General features: G+C 37.3%; 1 protein-coding gene across 3 annotated transcripts in view; it reads left to right on the top strand.

Moving 5' to 3' along the window:
* The window catches only part of PSME4 (proteasome activator subunit 4), a 111,451-nt gene that overhangs the window by 68,545 nt on the left and 20,647 nt on the right, over positions 1-22,259 (top strand). For all 3 annotated transcript variants that reach the window (XM_045077838.1, XM_004775683.3, XM_004775684.3), the window contains 19 exons: positions 2,171-2,227; positions 2,430-2,485; positions 2,579-2,677; positions 4,238-4,300; positions 4,443-4,538; positions 6,117-6,248; positions 8,500-8,709; positions 10,317-10,453; positions 11,479-11,532; positions 11,811-11,940; positions 12,596-12,677; positions 14,201-14,354; positions 14,858-14,927; positions 15,977-16,102; positions 16,812-16,964; positions 19,068-19,172; positions 19,719-19,810; positions 20,859-20,990; positions 21,362-21,570. In XM_045077838.1, coding sequence (XP_044933773.1) covers positions 2,171-2,227; positions 2,430-2,485; positions 2,579-2,677; positions 4,238-4,300; positions 4,443-4,538; positions 6,117-6,248; positions 8,500-8,709; positions 10,317-10,453; positions 11,479-11,532; positions 11,811-11,940; positions 12,596-12,677; positions 14,201-14,354; positions 14,858-14,927; positions 15,977-16,102; positions 16,812-16,964; positions 19,068-19,172; positions 19,719-19,810; positions 20,859-20,990; positions 21,362-21,570 — 2,157 coding nt within the window. The remainder of the gene's footprint in view (positions 1-2,170; positions 2,228-2,429; positions 2,486-2,578; positions 2,678-4,237; positions 4,301-4,442; positions 4,539-6,116; positions 6,249-8,499; positions 8,710-10,316; positions 10,454-11,478; positions 11,533-11,810; positions 11,941-12,595; positions 12,678-14,200; positions 14,355-14,857; positions 14,928-15,976; positions 16,103-16,811; positions 16,965-19,067; positions 19,173-19,718; positions 19,811-20,858; positions 20,991-21,361; positions 21,571-22,259) is intronic.

Below are 22,259 nucleotides of genomic sequence, written 5' to 3'. Positions count from 1 at the left end.
GGTCCTGGGATCGAGCTCTGCATTGGGCTCTCTGCTCAGCAGGGAGCCTGCTTCCTCCTCTCTCTCTGCCTGCCTCTCTGACTACTTGTGATCTCTGTTTGTCAAATAAATAAATAAAATCTTTAAAAAGGGGGGGTGCACCTGGGTGGCTCAGTCATTAAGCATCCCAGAGTCCTGGGATCGTGCCCCACATCAGGCTCCCTGCTCGGTGGGAAGCCTGCTTCTCCCTCTCGAACTCGCCCTGCTTGTGTTCCTTCTCTCGCTTTGTCTCTCTCTGTCAAGTAAATAGATAAAATCTTAAAAAAAAAAAAGTTGAATATACGACCCAGCAATTGTACTACTAGGTATTTACCCCGAAGATACAAATGTAGTGATCTGAAGGGGCACCTGCACCCCAGTGTGTAGAGCAGCAATGTCCATGATAACCAAAATGGGGAAGGAGTCAAGATGTCCATCAGATGAATGAATAAGGAAGACACACACTGGAATATTACTCAGCCACAAAATAATGGAGTCCTGCCATTTGCAATGATGTGGATGGAACGAGAGGGTATTACGCTAAGCAAAACGACTCAAGAGAGGAATTATATGATTTCACTCATAAGTGGAATTTAAGAAACAAAGCAGAGGATTATGGGGAAGGGAGGGAAAAACAAAATAAAACAACATCAGAAAGGGAGACAAACTATAAGAGACTCTTAATTATAGGGAACAAAGAGGGCTATTAGAGGAGGGTGGGTGATGGGGGGATGGAGTAATTGAGTGATGGACGTTAAGAAGGGCACCGGGTCTAATGAGCACTGGGTGTTATATACAGCTGGTGAATTACTGAACTTCACCTCTGAAACTAATAATATACTATATATTATGAATTTAAATAATGAATTTTAAAAAGTTTACTAATGAATTTGAATAATTTTTTGAATTTAAGTAACTTTTTTCAAAAGAGTTAAAATGGAGTAAGTAATATGTAGTTAGAATTTCCCTAGTCTCTTTTTCATATATAAAATGAATATTAATTAATACACCATAGCTATCTTTGCTTTCCTTGGAGAAATCGGAAAGTTATTTATATAAAGAATATAAAAGGTGCCTGGGTGGCTCAGTGGGTTAAGCCTCTGCCTTCAGCTCAGGTCCTGATCTCAGGGTCCTGGGATCGAGTCCCACGTCGGGCTCTCTGCTCCGCAGAGAGCCTGCTTCCCCCTCTCTTTCTGCCTGCCTCTCTGCCTACTTGTGATTTCTCTTTGTGTGTGTGTCAAATAAATTAAAAAAAAAAAAAAAAAAGAATAGCCAAGAAAAGATAGAAATTGGATCAGGTAAATTAATATTTGGATGCTTTCTGTGTACAGAGACAGATTTTCATATATCATCATGTTCATTTATGTTTAGAATTGTTTTAGAACTGACACATTATACTTGATGTGAATGTGAAAATATTATAACCTTTATCTTTGTGTCTTCCTGTCATAGTGAATTAAATTTCATATAAATATGTAAAACATTGTGTTAACTTAATGTTCTGAATCTAACATTAATAGAAACTTAGTATATTTCCTTATTGTTGGATTAACAGTAGAATTAACTGCATAGATAAATTGCTAAGGTATAACTTTTGTTGGCTTGTTTGGGTCACCCATAACCAATTAAAGAATCCTGTGCACTTAAGATCTCTAATTAGTGAATAGAACCTTTGAAATTTTGGCAAAGTTTTTTTTTTCTCCCTCTTCCTTGCCTGCCAAGAAAGTTTTATAAGCAGGTCTTTGTAAATGTGAAGGTTTTAAAAATTACTCTATCATACCTGGAAACTAATCCAGCTATGATTAAGGCAGACCTACTTGGTTTTTTCCTGGATACATGATATATTCTTTTTCTTTTTTTTTTAAGATTTTATTTATTTATTTCGGAAAGAGAGACACAGTGAGAGAGGGAACACAAGCAGGGGGAGTGGGAGAGGGAGAAGCAGGCTTCCCACCGAGCAGGGAGCCTAATATGGGGCTGGATCCCAGGACCCTGGGATCATGACCTGAGCTGAAGGCAGACGTTTAATGACTGAGCCACCCAGGTGCCCCTACATGGTTTATTTATATATAAACTGTTGATGTAAGTAAGCTTCAACAGCTGGGAGCATTCAGTGTGTCTAAAATGCCTTTTCTCTTTTTTAAAAAAATAGATCTATCCAGAGAGAACCACCGAGAAGCAATTGCTAGGGTCATAAGGAAACTTCTTAGTGAGTACATATATGATTTAACTTATTTTTACTAATAAATATTTGGGAATTTTATAGCATATGTGCTTTTACTCAACTTTGTTTAAATTCTAAATAGAGCAGCTTTTTTTTCCCTTAACTAAGAGATTCTTAACTATCTAGAGTCCTGTAGTAACTCAAAGTATTTAGTATTTTAACCAAAATCCATTTTTTTCTATTGTAGACCACATACTTAACAATTCAGAAGATGATACTAAGTCTTTGTTTCTTATCATAAAGGTACAATTGTCCTTTAATAGTTACATGATTATTAATGTGACTAGTTTTGACATGATGGCTTGTAAATATATAATTTGATATTCTTTGAAACAGATTATTGGAGACCTCTTGCAGTTCCAAGGATCTCACAAACATGAATTTGACTCCCGTTGGAAAAGCTTTAACCTAGTAAAGAAATCAATGGAAAACCGGGTCAGTATTTTCACCTAAAAAACTCTGAATTAATTTTTTTAAATGTGTTTAGTACTGAAATAGTCATTTGATTTAAGGATTATTCAGCATACAGAGGAAGTTTCCCTGTAAGTAAAATAGATTTTCAAATATTATATCACGGTATAATCAAAAGAATGCTGGGAAAATGTTTACTCCTACAAACTCTTCTGTGAGTTTCCATTCCAGGACAGTGTCTGAACTCTCATTGGGAATTTGGAGTGTGGTAAAGTGGCAGGCTGCCGCCTAAGAACTTGGGGGAATAAAAGATAGGAAGAGTTGTCCACGCGTGTGGATTTAAAGCATCTCACTCTATGGAGATCTTGAAAAATTATCTCTTAACGTTATCTTTGTGTCCAAGAGACGTTGGTACCTCTATGGAGTATAGTATTCTCAGGAGCATAGAAGAAGAATACTTATGCCAGCCATTTGATGTTGATAGCAAGTGTTCTTTAGGAAGCTTTTGGAAGCTGAGTCAGTTTAGGAAGGGTCACTGCATATTTTAAAGGGAATGGCAGGTAAAAGGGCAGGGAGACATACAAACATGGCAGGGAACAGTGGCTATTGGGCAGAAACAGCAGGTGACAACTGGGTCATTTATAGTTTTTTTTTTTTTTTTTAAGTTCATTTGTTTATTTAAGGAATCTCTAACCCCATGTGGGGCTGGAACTCAATGACCCTAAGATCAAGAGCCAGCCAGACGCCCACAGGTTGTTTATAGTTGTATCCCCAGAAAGTTCTTCAGTTTTATATTCAGCATAGAGGAGTCATTACAGGTTCTGAAGTATATCTGATATGAATATTGGCTTATTGAATATTCAGTGACTTTTGAAAAGCTCTGTCACCGCTGAGGAAGAAAACAGCAGTAGGAGTTTGAGACTGGAAGCAGGGGAGGGTAGTTAAACTATCACAATAGTCTAGATGGAAAAACACAACCTGAATCAAGTCACCGGTTTGGGATGGAAATAAGATGTTTTGAAAAAGAAGATTTTGTAGAGACTTGATGGCTAGTGAGATAAAGGTGTGAAAGAGGAGCAGTCTCAGTTCCAGGTATCTGCCTTCAGTAACCGGGTAGAAGATTAGGTGGAAGGCGAGACCATTAAAGATAATTTTTAGAAAAGTAAAAGGTATATATTCTACAGTAAACATACACAGTTACCTGGAAAGGCTATTTATAAATATAACAGAGTCAAGCAATTTTCTTAGTTGTCTCTTTTTGTACTTTTGGTATTTGACTGAAAAAGGACCAGCTCAGTTCCTCTCCCGTGCATAGATCCATTGGTAAATTACCAGAGGAAAACACAGTGTTGGTTGAGCTCTTTAAAGGGCTACTTCTACTATTTGCCATAAAATTAAATGAAATAGTATCTTTTAACGTAAGCCTCTTCACTTTAGAATAAATGAAATACCACCAGTACTCACCAGTCCAGTGTGAACCTCTACAGTTCAGTAAAAATTTGTCAGTAAGGATTCAGGGGAACCCATGGGTGCGGTCAATTAGGAACAATGTTGAGTGTCTTTGTTTTCTACTTTGTTTTTTAGCTCCATGGGAAAAAACAACATATCAGAGCCCTACTGATTGACAGAGTCATGTTACAGCATGAGGTAAATCTCTTTAAAATCATGATGACTTTTTTAAATGACAGTTTTCCAGATGAATATGTAATTATTTGTGTTACATCATAGTTAAATGAACTTTTCAGTAAAAACTTAGAGATTTGATTTTTACCTTGTTTTCTTTTTGTAGCTACGAACACTGACTGTTGAGGGTTGTGAATACAAACGGGTACATCAAGATATGATCCGAGATCTTCTTCGTTTATCTACAAGTTCATACAGTCAGGTAAGTCACATCCCCTCTGCACCCCTCCCCAGCTCCACTTCCCCGTTTTACTACAGTGCAATCTAAATAGCCCCATTTCAAATACAAGGAAGTTTAAATAATTTATTGGAGGGGTGCCTGGGTGGCTCATTTGGTTGAGCGTCCAACTCTTGATTTCACCTCAGGTCTTGATCTTGGAGTCATGAGTTCAAGCTTTGCATGGAATCTACTTAAAATAATAATAATAATAGTGATTATTATTATTATTATTTATTGGCATAGAATGCACTTTTCAAATTACACATATTTTCAAGCTAATTTTAGTAGTCATTTAAAAACAATGTTTATTTAAAAACAATTTTTCAAAAATTCATGAAGGTTTTTGTTCCTTCTCAAGTTTGGTTTTTTTTTTTTTAAGATTTTATTTATTTATCAGAGAGAGAGGGAGAGAGAGCGAGCACAGGCAGACAGAATGGCAGGCAGAGGCTGAGGGAGAAGCAGGCTCCCTGCTGAGCAAGGAGCCTGATGTGGGACTCGATCCCAGGACGCTGGGATCATGACCTGAGCCGAAGGCAGCTGCTTAACCAACTGAACCACCCAGGTGTCCCTCAAGTTTGTTTTTTTTAATGTAAAGATGATAGGGGCACCTTGGTCGCTCAGTCATTAAAGGGCTGCCTTTGGCTCAGGTCATGATCCCAGGGTCCTGGAATGGAGCCCGCATCAGGCTCCCTGCTCGGCAGGAAGCCTGCTTCTCCCTCTGTTCACCCCCCTGCTTGTGTTCCCTCTCTCTTTGTCTCTCTCTCTGTCAAATAAATAAATAAAATCTTTTTTTAAAAATGCAGAGTTGATAGATAGCACAAGTGCAGTGTTGCTACAACTTAATCAGATCATATTGTGAAAGCCAGTCTGTGAAGGCTGTATGATTCTTTCTAGATGTTATGGTTGGGTTTCAGCAACCTGCTACCATATGAATTATGGGGTCCATCCTTTAAGGAAGCAAAGGACCAAGAGACGATCTCTTTAAGCACAGAGAACTGGGAAAGCAAAATTCATGAATAGCCAATTATTCTGTCTTTAATAAATAATGTTAAGTTAGGACACAGTCTCTAACTCAAAGATTTCACCTAAAAGGTTTGAAATACGTACAGGGGGTTACTTTTACTATTTTTGGTTATTATTCATTACAATTTAGTTCATGGGTTATAATCTTATACTGAATCTTTTGTTTGGGTTCAAAACATACGGGCTCTACTTACGGTTTGCATTGAAAAGGTAAAAGTTCTGTGTTTTAGAAAGTCTTTGATTTTCTTTGCATAAATACAAGAGAAAATCTAACTCTTCTCGTCAAACGTTATTTAGAATAGAAAGCTAAATAGTCTGCTGATTATGTTACAGGACAAATGCATATCAGTTCTGTTCAGTCTCTCCTTTATCAAAAATATTTGAACTTCTGTAATCTAAATCATGGATGTAGTTGGTGGTAATATGCTTTTCCTTTTGGTAAAAAGATAATCATTTATTTATTTTTGGTAATTTCTTTAGAAACTTTTTGTTGTCTACTATATAATAAAAGTTCTTTGTTAATAATACTTTCTTCAGGTCAGAAATAAGGCTCAGCAAACATTTTTTGCTGCCTTGGGTGCATATAACTTCTGTTGCAGAGATATCATTCCCTTGGTTTTGGAGTTCTTACGGCCTGATAGACAAGATGTCACACAACAGCAATTCAAGGTATAGGGTTCTTTGTTGGGTCTTTTGTTTTGTTTTGTTTTTCTAATTATGAAAATTTCCAGATACACAGTTGAAAGACTTATACAGTAAATATCAATATGTCTACCACTCAGATTCTGTATTTAATATTTTAATATATTTGTACATACAAATAAGTACATTTGGATGTATTTATCTACATCCATATCATTTTTTTATGTATTTCAAAACAAATTGAAGACATCACTGTCCTACACCTTTAAACATAGTCTTTTTTCCTCCCTATTATTCACTCTTCCTATGTTTATGATTGACGTTACGATGGGGAGAAAATGTAGGCTGCAGTTTGAGTTGAGCACCAGTGGATAAAGAGCCTAGCTGGCCTGTAGGAGGGGGGGGGGCTGCAGGACCAAAAGGTTTAGAGTAATGTGAACAGCATGTTGGAGGGCCTGAGACAGGGAGAAATGTAGAAGTTTGAGCAACTGAATGAGAGCTTGTGGGGGCGCCTGGGTGGCTCAGTGGGTTAAGCCTCTGCCTTTGGCTCAGGTCCTGATCTCAGGGTCCTGGGATCGAGCCCCCACATCAGGCTCTCTGCCCAGCAGGGAGCCTGCTTCCCTTCTCTCTCTGCCTGCCTCTCTGCCTACTTATGATCTCTCTCTGTTTAAAAAAAAAAACTGAATGAGAGCTTGTATGAGTAGAGCAGAGAAGGAAGGAGATGAATAAGATAAGGAAAACAGTATATCTCACAGGGGTGTAGGAGAGTATAGGTGAAACATAATGCTTTTACTATCAGATAGAAGTGGATTGATTGAAAGTGATTTAGGAGGGAGAATTGATGAGATTTGGTGGTTGAGTATGAAGGAACTGAAAAAAGGAGGTATCAAAATTATTAAGGTTCTGGATTGTACAGCTGGTTATTGGGTACATCAGAGGGAGAGAAAAGGGAGAATAGATGATGAATTTGTTTGGGTAAGTAATATATGAAGTATTTCCTATAAACTAAGAGAGGATGTCAAGTAGGTAGTTAGATACCATTTCACTCAGCACACCATTTCAGTGTGTATTGATGATAACTGAAATCTTTGGGCACTGGTAAGAGAGCCTAGGAGGAGAGTAAGAGGAGAAAGAGGACCGGGAGGCAAGTGTTGAGAAAACTCCATTAGGACCCCATGAAGAAGTAACCAAGTAGGGAAAGATCAGAAAGATATCAAGATATGAGGAGTTAACAGAAGCCAAGGAGAGATCATTCCCTGAAAGAAAGGAGACTTAGCAGTATCACTTGATTTCTGGAGAGAGTTAAGATGACAACTAAACACGTTCTTGGAAGCTGTCTCATAAGACCGGTAAAACTATAGCTTGGACTCGGTTGCTTGCTTTAGTAAATGAAGTTGTGTCAGAACACAGCCATGTCCATTCCTTTCTGTACTTGGTCTATGGCTGATTTCATGCTACAAGATCGTTGATAAGGAGTTGGAACAGAGACCATATGGCCAACTATTTACTATTTGACCCTTTATAGAAAAAATTTGCTGGCCTCCAATGTAGATGTATAATTCAAGAGTGTTGTGGAATGTCTGACTCTTAGGGTAGTATGTTGTTGACCATGTTGGGAATGGTTTAAATGGACAAGTAAGATCAAAATTAAAAAACGTCTGTTAGGTTAGTAAAATCGAAGTTACCAGTGATCTTATGAGAACCTGTAAATAGGAGTAGAGCACACAGTGGGTAATAAGCCAGATCAGAATTGAGTTATGGTGAATGTTTAAAAAATAACATAATAGCTCTTTTCATTAAAATGGGGTGTCGTTCTGATTAATTGAGCCTTTATGAGTAAAAAGCATACAGTGTAGTTAAGTTAGCTAGTTTAAGAAAAACTTAAGAACACAATCAGATTTTAGAAATTATCGCAGATGCCCCTAAGATGCTAAAAGTGGCAAATGTTTGTGGCCTTTGTATTAACAATTGTAGTAGAAGAGAATTGGAATGGAAGCTGTATCCTTAAAAACAACAGCCTTAAATTTCTATATTATTGTATTCATAGCTGCTCTTTGAGCTAACTCTTCATTAGATCACTAAGGGCAAATATTACTGGATGACAGTAAATATCAAGTTCAAGTTTCTGAAAGTAACCTGTTAAATGTGTGAGCCTATTTTACTAACCAGTATCAAGCACTTAAAGAATCTGTGTTTAGTACATTTAAAAAGATGTAAGTGAATTGGCTATAATAATACAGTGGCTCTTATCTCCTACATTAATTATTTTTACCTGCAGGGTGCCTTGTATTGTCTCCTTGGAAATCACAGTGGTGTATGTTTGGCAAACCTTCATGACTGGGACTGTATTGTACAGACGTGGCCAGCAATTGTTTCTTCTGGACTTAGCAAAGCGATGTCCCTGGAAAAGCCATCAATCGTGAGACTGTTTGATGATCTTGCAGAAAAGATTCATCGGCAGTATGAAACAATTGGCTTGGATTTCTCAGTGAGCAAAACCATTTTTTTTTTTTTAATTCAAATTTTAGTGGAAATTAGTATTAGCTTTCTGTTTAATATTTGTACTTTAGTAATCACTGAATTTGGAGCATGGCCAGAGAGAGCTGGGTTGTTTTCTACTAAGAAGCAACAAAGGGCTATTACAGTGTTGCATTTACCATGATTATCTATATATCCATGGCCTCATTTTTCAAAGAGTTGATTATATTTTAGGAGGTCAGTCTTACTAGCCAAAGTCATAAAAGTTTGACCATAAGGCTCATAATTTATAGTGACAAAAATTAAAATTGGATGATTCGACAAATGAGAAAGTGAAGAATACCTGTGTCAGTGATCCTTGTTTGGGGAAATGTGGCAGATGTGTATGTCCACATCGGTCACAACAGGATGGATGAAAGTGGTGGTGGTGTGAGTGAATTGCCCTCCTCTCTATGGTAATTGTGTTTGACACCCATCCTTTGGTTTTAAAATCACTGCTTTAAATATATTCCTTTTCTATAAAACACAGTCCTGCTATTTACAAATGTCATTAGATAATGCTTTTGTTTGTTTGTTTTTAGATTTTTATTAAGTAATCTCTACATCCAAAGTGGGGCTCAAACTCCCAACCCCAACCAAGATCAAGAGTCACATGCTTTTTGGCTAGCCTGACAGGTGCCCCAGATTATGCTTTCTTCCTTTCTTTTTTTTAAAGATTTTATTTATTTATTTGACAGAGACCACAAGTAGGCAGAGAGGCAGGAAGAGAGAGAGGGGGAAGCAGGCTCCCTGCTGAGCAGAGAGTCCGATGTGGGACTTGATCCCAGGACCCTGGGATCATGACCTGAGCCGAAAGCAGAGGCTTAACCCACTGAGCCACCCAGGCACCCCCAGATTATGCTTTCTTTAAAAAAGATTTTTGGGGGGTGCCTGGGTGGCACATTCTGTTAAGTGTCTTCCTTTGCCCAGGTTTTGGTCCTGGGATTGAGCCTCACGCTGGGCTCCCTGCTTAGTGGGGAGTCTGCTTTTCTCTCTCCCTCTGTACTCTCCCCCACCCCCACTCAGATTCTGTCTCTATCATGCTTGCTCGCTCACTCTCTTACATAAGTGAATAAAAAAATTTTTTTTTAAGGTTTTTGGTGGGGAGCCTGGCTGAGAGCATGTGACTCTTGAACTTAAGGTTGTGAGTTTGAGCCCCATATTGGGTGTAAAGATTACTTTAAAAAAAAAAATTTTTTTTAATGTTTTTAACTAAAGGTTTTTTTTTTAATGAGCTCATAATTCACATGACAAAAATTTCACCCTTACATAACACAATAGTATATTGTATATTCACAATAGTATATGCCCTGGACTCTGCAACCGTAGCTCGGAAAGAAAGCCTGTACTGGGGACAGTGACTCCCATTCCCCCAGCATTCCGAGACCCTGGAGACCACGAATCTATTTCCCTTATCTGTGAATTTGCCTATTATGGACATTTCATATACATGGAATCACGTAATAAGTGGTCTTTATATCTGGCTCCTTTCACGCAACATAACGTTGTAAAGATTTCTCCATGTTCTGGCATGTGTCAGTACTTCATTTTGTGTCCTCTCTTTTCTTTTTTTGTAAGATTCCAAAGTCCTGTGTTGAAATAGCAGAATTACTTCAACAATCAAAAAACCCCTCCTCCAACCAGACAATGCTTAGTGCAGAAGAAATTAAAGAAGGACTTAAACGCCAACAAGAAAAGAATGCTGATGCACTAAGGTAATTATGGATGCCTGCTTCTCAAGATAGATAGCATTATGGGTAACAGGTTTTGAATATCTCTGAGATATAGATGTGCCATATTTACCTCGTGAAATTTACACGTTGATTCTGAAAAAATACAAAACGTTAGGAGATCATTATTGTGAAGGTCCTGGATTGTCACTTTCAGCTACAGAAGTGGAATACTCCCATCTTAAAACTTGTCTTAACAAAACTGGTTTTAGGGGCACCTGGCTCAGTTAGTTAAAAATCTGCTGTCAGCTCAAGCCATGATCCCAGGGTGCAGGGATCGAGCTCCTAGTGAGACTCACTGCTCAGCGGGGAGTCTGCTTCTTCCTTTCCCTCTGCCCTTAGCACCCTGCGCGTGTGCTCTCTCTGTTCCCTGTGTATGTGTCTCTCTTCTCAAATAAATAAATAAAATCTTGAAAAAAAAAGAAGACTGACAACAACAACTGGTTTTAGGTTTTTGGAACCCAAGCAATTCCATGCTTCAGTGATAGCGCTCAAGCAGGAGCCTTCCTAGCTTGCTTTTCTCTTTGCCTTGTGAATATACTTACTGGTTTTTTCCTAACATGTCTAGGTTAATTAATCTAGTTAATCTAGATTAAATCACAGATTTAATCTGTGAGTAGTACTCAGTTAGTTAGAAGTGGTCTTAAGTTGATTACTTCTATAGACATGTTAGGAAAAAAATAATAAGCATATTCATAAGGCATAAACAAAATCAAGCTAGGAAGCCTCTGCTTGGGGCCAGTTGAGGTGCTCAGTGTACCTAGCAGTTTTTTTGTTTTCTCTCTGCCCTTCATGTTCTTTTTCTCACATCTCTCTTCACCAGTCTGCTCTCACTCTGGCTTGGTTCTCACCAGGCCTTTTATAGTCTGGTGATGATGCATTAAGAGGGGAGTGAATTTGACTAGAATTTGAATTTCTATTACATTATTTGGTGATCATCTTAACTACTGTATTAAAACAATACCTCACCTAAAGTGTTTGTTTTTATTGTCTGTTGTTTTTTTTTTAAGGAACTATGAAAATTTGGTAAACACTTTATTAGATGGTGTGGAGCAGAGAAATCTGTAAGTGCAAGTTTTTAAAAGTTCTCAAAGCTTTTACCTTAAATACTTACTTAAATACCTGAAAGCCATGAATGGCTGTATCTCAAAAAATTATTGTCTGATTCACGAGTTGAGAAGAATGAGAGGTAAACTTTTGGGCCAATGGTAAGAGTGGTGCTCATCAGTAAACCTATATTAATTCTTAGAAAACTTATAATATTTCAAATACAGTTTTCTTCTAAAAGTTGTTTTATGAGTTATATGTTTTGTGATTTTTTTTTTCTCCCTCCTCTTTTCAGGCCTTGGAAATTCGAACATATAGGCATTGGGCTTTTGTCTCTACTTTTGAGAGATGACCGAGTGCTACCTCTTCGTGCCATACGTTTTTTTGTTGAGAATCTCAACCATGATGCAATTGTAGTTCGAAAGGTAGATACTTTATTGTAGCTACAGTCTTGAGTTCAAGAATTTTTACCCACCTGAAGCCTTTAAAGTTTTCAGAGGATACATTTAATAAGTGCCTTGAAGTGTGTTGATTCAGAATCTGTCACTTGTTGGTTCAGAGATAATAATAATTCAGCAACCGGTATATGAGGACATGTTCAGGCACTGTGCATTTCAACACTGGGGATACAGCAGGGAGCAAGTTTATAGATTCATGGGAAATCCTGACTTTGAAAAATTAATGACAGCTATGAAGTATTACAGGAAGGGAAAGATACGTGAGGATACAACTTTTGGGTTTTATTCACAAAGTATTAGAGGTGGGGTGCAAGATGGGGCTGACCTAGCCTGGTGCATTAGAGAAAGACCTTTAAGATTCTAGGCTGAGATTTGAAGAATGAGCAGAATAAAGGATCAAAGTTTCTAGGCAGACTAGCTTGGATGAAAGTAAGAACTTGAAATGACTTGTTCCAAATTAGATTTAGCACTCACATGGCTATGCCGACAAATGTCAACAGGTGAGGTAGTTAATCTGCTTTTAAAAGAAGTAGAATCCAGCTTCTGCTTTGTTCAAGGCAGGCAACAGCCATTCAAGAATTTTACGTTGTTGACATATGTACTTTATGTGATTCTTTTCTAGATGGCAATCTCGGCAGTGGCTGGTATTCTTAAACAACTCAAAAGAACCCACAAAAAGTTGACCATCAGCCCCTATGAAATGAGTAAGTACTACCAAATGTGATTACTATGCTTCTCAGTCAAACTTGGAAAGCTTCTTTGAAATGTATAAATTTATAGTTCTGGAGCTCCAATATTTTTCTATACAAGTTTAGAAGTACAGAAAGATCTCAGCACACAAAGCATGAATATTATGAGGAAAAATAATTGACTCAGTGAAAACTAGTGATAACAAGTATTTATACAACTAGATGAACTCTGAGACACCTGACTGGCTTAGTAGGAAGAGCACGCAACTCTTGGTCTTGCAGGTGTGTGTTCAAACTCCACATTAGGTGTAGAGATTACTAAAAATATAAATTAAAAAGAGGGACTGTGTCTTTATAATATATGTACCTTTTGCACACTCTCCACAAACATGTCTTCTACTTATCTTACCAACCAAGCAATTACAGTAGTTATTAATCAGACTGACTTGCAGAGACTTAAAATTCACAATAATTACCAGAGACCTTTATCATTAATACATCAGTATGTTAAGTGTTTCTCTCTGGGTGTAGGTTTAGAGGCAAGGTTAATTTTCTTCTTTATACCTTATTGTGTTATCAGATTTTCTGAATAGTAATCTAATCAGAATAGTGGTCAGAAAAAATAATGAACTAACTTGATTGGGGGGGTGTCATTTTTATTCCTCCGGCTTCCACATTTTTTATCTCTGATAACTTCTGTGATACTCAAACAGCTATTTTCAGTCCACCCCCACCTCATACTCCCTTTGGGAGGGGAGTATAGCTATGAAACACAATTTTTATTTGGGAACACTATAAAATGGTGTTAACAAAATGTGGGAAAGCCTTTCATTATATGCCCTACCACTAATCTTATTTGCCTTTTTAGAGAGGGGAATCTCAAGCAGGCTCCACACCTGGTGCAGAACTGCATCCCAGGCTCTGTTGGTCTCACAACCCTGAGATCGTGACCTGAGCCAAAATCAAGAGTCAGATGCTTAACCAACTGAGCCACTCACGTGCCCCTAATCCTGCTTTATCCTCACTGGGACACATTTGTAGTTCCCATATTAAATGAATGTTTAATGGTTCCCAAAAAATGTACATTATGTAGAAAGAATGTCAAAGTACATATTAAAATGTTAAAGTTTGGGGCTTCTGGGTTAAGAATATATGGGAGTTCTTTGAGCTCTTTAAAAGCCTGAAATTAATTCAAATCTTAAGAGTTTTAACAAAATTAATCTTTTTAATTTTGGTGAAAGGAATAATGTGTGGATCATACTTGATTTTGTTTTTTGCCCCAAATAATTATCCCATTCAAGAATTTTACATTGTTGACATATGTACTTTTCGTGTTTCTTTTCTAGATGGCAATCTCAGCAGTGGCTGGTATTCTTAAATAGCTCAAAAGAAATCATACATATGCGGTCTTGCCTTGAACAGATTTTGATTAACTTGTTATAAAGACAAAGTCAAACCAGTACTATTGATTGAAAGTTGAGAGTAATTATTGCATGCATATTTTTAAGTTTATCAAATGTAATTGTCTTTTCCTTAAGGTGGATATTCTAAACCTACCCAAATTCTTGCTGGGGATAGGCCTGATAATCATTGGTTGCATTATGATAGCAAAAGTATACCAAGAACCAAAAAAGAATGGGAGTCAAGCTGCTTTGTGGAAAAAACTCACTGGGGATATTACACCTGGCCTCAGTAAGTTGCAAATTGCCCAAACCTTCCTATTAAATAGCTTATCTTTGATGTAATTTGTTTTATCATTTTGGATTTGTGGAGAGGTTCAGGGACACTCAAAGCAGATGTGGAGGACCCTGCCACCAAAAACACACAAACTCTAGCTTTTTTCTTCTTCTTCTTCTTCCTCTTTTTCTTCTGTTCCTACCAGGGCTACACCTCAGTCTTACCTCATTCTTTGTATTTCTACTGAAACCCTTAGACTTCTTATTTCCACCATTACACATTTAAGGAGTTTGTGAATAGCTGCTCTAAATTATACGCTTACCTATCAGTATTACCTGTGCCTACATCAGCCCAGAGAAATGCTTGCTTGTCTCACTGTTGACTCCAATCACTTACGTCACTAGGACACAGCATCTAATTAGAATTCATTAAAAGTGCCTTCTAATGCTTTCTCCATGAAGCTCTCCTGTGTTTTGTTTTTTTTTTCTATATATATTACAAATATAAACTCTTTGTAGGAATATGGTTGTTTACGCTGGTGTGGAAGAGCAGCCTAAGCTTGGCAGAAGCAGGGAGGATTTGACAGAGGTAAGCATTCCATTTTCGCTATCTGTAAACACTTAATCATGGTTCACATGCATCTTACTTTTGGCCTCTGATTTATTTCAAACGGAGTTCATGGTTTTTTCCCCCAGTCAGTGTATTTCAGGATAGCACTGGGGTAAATACTGGTAAATGTGTACTCCCTTTCTCCACCCCATTTATCTGCCCATCCCCTGAATTCTGTTTGGTCCAGTTGGCACAAGTCTTTGTTTTTAAGATTGCTCATGTACTGGCCCACTTTTCCTGGGTCCTGCTTTATATAGTGATTAACATGTTTCTCATATGCATTCTGTATGGTAACAAGCTTCTTGAGGGCAGAGATTGGGTTTTGTTGCTTGTTGCTGCTGTTGGCTTTTAGTTCTTTATTGCATATAAATGATGAGCACTCAGTAAACAGATGTTTGAAGATTTAAGTCAAAACTCCTTAGTTGTCAATAAAGTTTATTTCTTTACCATTTTAAAAATTAAGGACTTTTAGTGTCTTCTCAGTAAACTTAGTAACATAGCTTTTTATTTTATTTATGTGTGTATTAACTTTAAAGTAAGCTCTATGCTGTATGTGGGCCTTGAACTCATGACCCTGAGATCAAAAATCAAATGCTGTACTGACTGAACCAGCCAGGTATCCCTAGCACTTATTTTCTAATTCAATAAAGTTTACCTTTTAACTTTTGATGTTTTATAAATATAGAAATAATTTGTTGAGGTTTACAGTTTAAAATATTTTCCTCAGTTATACACCAGATGGCACAATGGTACTGTCATTATGTACCATCTTCAAGCAGACTGTTTGTGGGTTTTAATTCAGTTTGAGAAAGGGAATTCAAACTTGAAGATCTGAAGGAAAACTTTTAACTGTTATGGATTTAGCATTTTTAGGAGAAATTTTGGTTGTCAAAAGCCTCTATGAGAAGTAAAAATTCTTGTAACAGCCTAATGTTGATAATCAAAACTTCACAGTTGAATTTTGATGTTTCAGAATCATGTTTTTAAATAGATCTTAAACCCTGAATGTTTTTTTTTTAACTTTATAGGCTGAACAGATTATATTTGATCATTTTTCTGATCCTAAATTTGTTGAACAGTTAATTACTTTTCTATCTTTAGAAGACAGAAAAGGAAAAGATAAGTTTAATCCTCGCCGTTTTTGCCTCTTTAAGGTAAATATGTTATTTAATATTCCTCTTCATAAAGCTTACTATCAGTTTGTTGGTGCATAAGTTTTAAAGTCAAAGTTTATGTTTGGTTATCTGTTGTCTCCATCTAAAATGGCTGTGAAAGTTATGCCAATCAGATTGATCTTAGCTTAAGATCTAGGAGTTTTTAAGAAAAAGAAGCTTTTTTTTTTTTTTTAAGATTTTATTTACTTTTTTGACACAGGTAGAGAGATCACAAGTAGGCAGAGAGGCAGTCAGAGAGAGAGGGGAAGCAGGCTCCCTGCTGAGCAGAGAGCCCAGTGCTTGATCCCAGGACCCTGAGATCATGACCTGAGCCAAAGGCAGAGGCTTAACCCACTACACCACCCAGGCACTCCAAGTAAAAGAAGCTTTTTCATATTTACCTCTTAATATTTATAATTAGCAATAGAAGAAAATCCAACAAGACTATGCATTTGAGTTTTTTGAGGTGTGTGAAATTTTAAGGTCAGAAAGATTATTAATTGTGATTTCATTGATTATATTTTACTGTGATAAAACAGTATTTTTATTTTAACTTACAGACAATGTTAAAGCATTTCTAAAGTGTAGAACTCTTGGGGTTTTGTGAGCACAGTAGTAATGTAAATGAACACAAGCATTTTAGAATTATAATGGAGATGATAGTAATTTGAGTACTGAAGAACTTTCTTTTTTATATGTGTGTATATAGGGCATATTCAGAAATTTCGATGATGCGTTTCTGCCAATTCTGAAGCCCCATTTAGAACGTTTGGTTGCAGATTCACATGAAAGCACCCAGCGATGTGTTGCAGAAATTATAGCTGGTTTAATCAGAGGTTCTAAGCATTGGACGTTTGAAAAGGTGATGTATTTGTACAGCACGTTCCCTGTTAAAGCTGTAATACCCATTTATGTAGCAATTCCCAACACAGTAAATATTAATACTTGAAATAGGAAATGTTCAAATTACATACTGCTTTTGAGTGTCGGTCACAGACTAATGCATAGTCAACATTCAGTATCTTTCAAAATTTGAATTATTTGCCAACATTAGGGGAAGAACCCTAAGAAAAGATTTCATTTTCTCTTGATCGGTGGGAAGATCCTGGAATTGGTCCTCATTATTGCCCTGTGTCTGTCAGTTGACTAGCATGCTGTGCATTGGCTTCTCCCTTCCTGAGTCACTCTCTGGCTTCTCATTAAATCTTTCTCTTTGCCTCCTTGTTCATCTACATGACTCATTTTGTCTCACAGATAGTTTGAGTTTGACATCCTTTTTTTTTTTTTTAAGTATCCCTCTTAATTGTAAAACTTAGTTTTAACACACCTACCCTAAGGTTAGTTTCTTAGCAAAATGCACTAGATTGAAAATAACTGGACTAAAAATACCCAGAATGCCAAAGTACAAGGTAGGCCACCATTTCCTCAAAGAAAAGACACAGACACTAGTTTTGGCAGACTTAGTTACACATTCTTTTTGGACTATGAACACTTTCAATACATTAATTTAGTTATATGTATTTTTTTTTTTAAGATTTTACTTATTTATGTGACAGAGAGACACACAGCGAGAGAGGGAATACAAGCAGGGGGAGTGGGAGGAGAAGCAGGCTTTCCATTGAACAGGGAACCTGAAATGGGGCTCAATCCCAGCATGCTGGGCTCATGACCTGAGTGGAAGGCAGTCTTAACCCACTGAGCCACCCAGGCGTCCCTAGTTATACATATTCAAATCACCTATTAGATTAAAGTATTTGTTGATGTGTAATATTACCTTTTTCTTCCCTCACATAACATGAACAGTTTGGTTTAAACAAGTTACACATATCCTTGTCATCTAGTCTCTGTCATTTTTTAGTTAGCTCTTTTCCAGAATACCTCTCCTTTCTTTATTGTTTAAGATACAGCTTTTCTGCTCTCCTCCCTTTCTCTCTCCTCTCCCTTTTTCCCTTCTCCTCCTCAACGCCTGGTGCTACCACTGGAAATTTTATCCCAAGCCCTCCCTCCTCATTTGTCCTCTATAAGTCCTTTTTTTTTTTTTTTTAATTTTTTTTTAGAGATTTTATTTATTTATTTGACAGAGAGAAATCACAAGTAGGCAGAGAGGCAGGCAGGGAGAGAGGAGGAAGCAGGCTCCCCGCCGAGCAGAGAGCCCGATGAAGGGCTCGATCCCAGGACCCTGAGACTGTGACCTGAGCCGAAGGCAGAGGCTTTAACCCACTGAGCCATCCAGGCAACCCTATAAGTCCTTTTGACTAAAGTGCAGTCCATGGACCTCCAGCATGGGCATTGCTTGGGAGCTTGTTAGAAAAATAGGATCTCAGGTCCCACCTTGATCAAATGAATCAGAATCTGCATTTTATTAATCTTAATAAAATCTCAAGATGATTTGTATTCTCAATAAACTGGGAGAAGCATCTATACACATAGATTCACATCTCTGTATAAGTGATCACTTTTTTAAAAGGCTGTTTATAGTAATCCAAACCTTGGAATTTGGCAGGTATAGCTCAGTGGTAGAGCATTTGACTGCAGAACTTGGAATTTGAAGATTATGCTTCAGGCTAATACTAAATTGTATTAAAAAGTCATTGCTTCCTATATTAGGACTCAAGTGACCTCGATAAGCATGTGAAACTTACAAAATGAGGGTTTTTTTTTTTTTACTCCAGTGTACTTTATTACTCAGCATTTTCAAATTTTTTTTCAGTAGTGTGAGATTTTGTAAGTCACCATTTATGGTGTCTCCTCTCTTCTGAATAATTTTTTGGGAAAAAAATTCACTTTTATATGTGGGTATGATGATAATATGGTGAAGTTATTTTCCTGGATTATTTGGGTGTTCTAAGAAGTAATTTGAGTAAGTATCGGGTTGTGTGTTTATATGTGTGTATTCCCAGGGAAAGGCAGTTGAAGAAAAATGTGAGCATCGTTAACTTTTCCCCATATATTTTGTTTTGAGTAGGTGGAGAAGCTTTGGGAGCTTCTTTGCCCACTGCTTAGAACAGCACTGTCCAACATTACGGTAGAAACTTACAACGACTGGGGAACTTGTATAGCAACATCCTGTGTAAGTTCTGTTTCTTTTTGTGTTTACTCATCTACTTAAACTGTTTCATACCCTTTCTCAAAATCTGTGAAATCTCATTATACTCTTGAGTCTTCTCTTCTTCATAGCAATTTTCTTCATAGTTTTGTCATCTTATAGAATTGAAGTTGGTTCTGTTCAGCCTTTCAAATAAGCCTTGAGTGGTACCTCTTAAGTGATTATTACATCTTCTCTGTCATGATAATGCATTCTTAGATTAAATGGCAAATCATGTATGTATCTGGAAATGTAACCTACATATAGTAAAAGCCAGATGATATAAGGTAGGTGTTACTTTCTACACTAAATGTGTCGATAGCTTGTATACTTTGATTTAAAGATAATCCATTTAGCTAACAAAGTTTCTTACTATCTACCTTTCTCATATGAACTGTAAAACTTGGATTTGACTAAAGTACGAGGGTTTTTTTGCTTATATTTATTTATAATACTAAAATAACAGGATCTGATTTATATACAGAATTATAGGACCCCTGTTTTAATTGTTATTTTGTATTTTCAACACAGGAAAGCAGAGATCCCCGGAAACTTCACTGGCTTTTTGAGTTGCTGTTAGAATCACCACTGAGTGGTGAAGGAGGATCCTTTGTAGATGCATGGTAAATAAAAAGAAAACTTAGAAGGTTAAGGAAAGGGCGCCTGGGTGGCTCAGTGGGTTAAGCCGCTGCCTTCGGCTCGGGTCATGATCTCGGGGTCTTGGGATCGAGTCCCGCATCGGGCTCTCTGCTCAGCAGGGAGCCTGCTTCCCTCTCTCTCTGCCTGCCTCTCCATCTACCTGTGATTTCTCTCTCTCAAATAAATAAATAAAATCTTTTAAAAAAAAAAAGGTTAAGGAAAGATTTTGCAACAAAAGATAACAGCTTTGCTCTTGATGTGTAAATAGAAGTGAATTGTCTACACTCCTAAAGGCCTGATAATGTAACTATTTTCTTCTGAGAGAAGAGTGATCCAATTCAGTATATTTTATGATACTAAGTAGAGTTATTTCTCAGTGGGGAAGCAGTAGAAATAGAGACAACCTGAGCAAGTCAAACTTAATTTAGATTTGACCTTCTTCCTCTTGGAGCAGCTTTATTTATACCATGACAGTACTTTTCACTCTTCCTTATTAGGAAAAAACCAGTAAGCCATTCAAGGAAAGACTTTCTTGCTGGGATAAAAAGAGCCGGAAAGAATTAGTAGGCTAGAGAAAGGAATCTAGGTAATCCTGTTAACAACAATAATAAGTTAGTGTTGCTATGAAATAGTGGAGAAGTTTCTGATGCTTTGAAATCAATGAGTATTCTCAAGTCAGTATTTCTCTTGATTGATTGTATGGGAATGGAGAGAATGAGAATACAGCGAAAATGATGCAGTAAAAATAAGATCTTCATAAAGGTGCTGTTTTGAATTGTCAGTTTTAATATTTATTGGGTGAGAAAATGTAGCAGTTGTTTTTTATTAAAGATTTTATTTATTTATTTGACAGAAAGAGAGAGAGATCACAACTGGGCAGAGAGAAAGGGGGAAGCAGTCTCCTTTCCGAGCAAAGAGCCCGATGCGGGGCTCAAAATGTAGCAGCTTTAAGTGGAATACAGACTCCATTAGTCTACACTGCCATATGTAAAGGCAGGGAAGGGCTCTAACTTTGCTGTGCTTTCATTCTAGTCGACTCTATGTACTGCAAGGTGGCCTTGCCCAGCAAGAGTGGAGAGTACCTGAGCTGTTGCACAGACTACTGAAGTACTTGGAACCCAAACTTACCCAGGTTTACAAAAATGTCAGGGAAAGAATAGGGAGGTAGGTATTCTTTTCCCTGTGGTATGGTACAGTTCTTGAGTTCTTTTATATTAAATTTTAATATTTAGTAGTACATACTGGTTATGTTACTATTGGGTTTCGTGAATCCTCATCTTCAAATTTTGTTTTATATTGTGTTTGGGACACTAGTCCATGAGGCTTTAATGTAAAACAGGACAGCAGTGAGCTCACGAGCCAGAGGTGCACATTTGGCCAGTTCTCAATGTCTCCGAATTACGGGCACAGCCCAAGAGACTCTCTCTAGGAGTCATTGTTCAAATATTTACTTTGGTTGGGTCATTGCTTTTGAACCTTAGTTTTATTGATAACATGGCATCTCTTCTCACTCCTGTGTGTATTTCATTTTACAGCGTGCTGACCTACATATTTATGATTGATGTTTCTTTGCCAAACACTGCGCCAACAGCATCCCCACGAGTCCCTGAGTTTACTGCTCGAATTCTAGAGAGATTGAAACCCCTTATGGAGGTAGATGAAGAAATTCAGAACCATGTTATGGAAGAAAATGGAATTGGTGAAGAAGATGAACGAACTCAGGGCATTAAACTCTTAAAAACTAGTGAGTGGCTAAAATTAATAGAAGCTTGCTTAAAAACAGACTTTTATTACCAGGGGAAAACAAAAAAAATAGACATTTATTTAGATTATCCTTTGGTATGTTTTGTTCCTGTTTTTTTATTGTGGTAACATGCACATAACACGGAGTTTATAGTTGGGTGACATTAAATACATTCACATTGTACAACCGTCACCATCGTACATCTCCAGCACTCTTCAAATTGCAACACTGAAGATCTGTAATGACCTTGTTCTACACTTCCCTCGCCCCTGCAGCCACCATTCTACCTAGCTTCAGAATTTGCCAATTTTAAGTATTTCGTATAAGTGGGATCATACATTTGTCCTTTTAAGTTGGGACGTTTTAACTTTGCATTGTGTTTTCAGTATTTATCCATTTATCTGTTGATGGACATTTAGGTCGTTTCTGCCTCTCAGCTGCTGTGAGCAGTGATGTAGACGTTACGTTTTGAGTCCCCTGTTTTCACTTCTGTGGGCTATTGGAAATAGAATTGCTGCACCATGCGGTAATTCTACATTTAACTTTTTTAAAAGCCACCAAACTATTTTCCTCAGTAGCTGCCCCATTTTACCTTCCCACCAGTAGTACAAGAAGGTTGCCATTTTTTCATACTCCTGCCAATACCTTTTTTTCTGTTTTTATGACTTAAAACTATCCAAATGAGTGTG

The sequence above is a fragment of the Mustela putorius genome, unplaced genomic scaffold (assembly GCF_011764305.1).
Source record: "Mustela putorius furo isolate JIRA1106 unplaced genomic scaffold, ASM1176430v1.1 tig00000224_pilon_pilon_pilon, whole genome shotgun sequence".
NCBI classification, from domain to species: Eukaryota; Metazoa; Chordata; class Mammalia; order Carnivora; family Mustelidae; genus Mustela; species Mustela putorius.
This window is presented reverse-complemented; position numbering and strand designations above follow the sequence as displayed.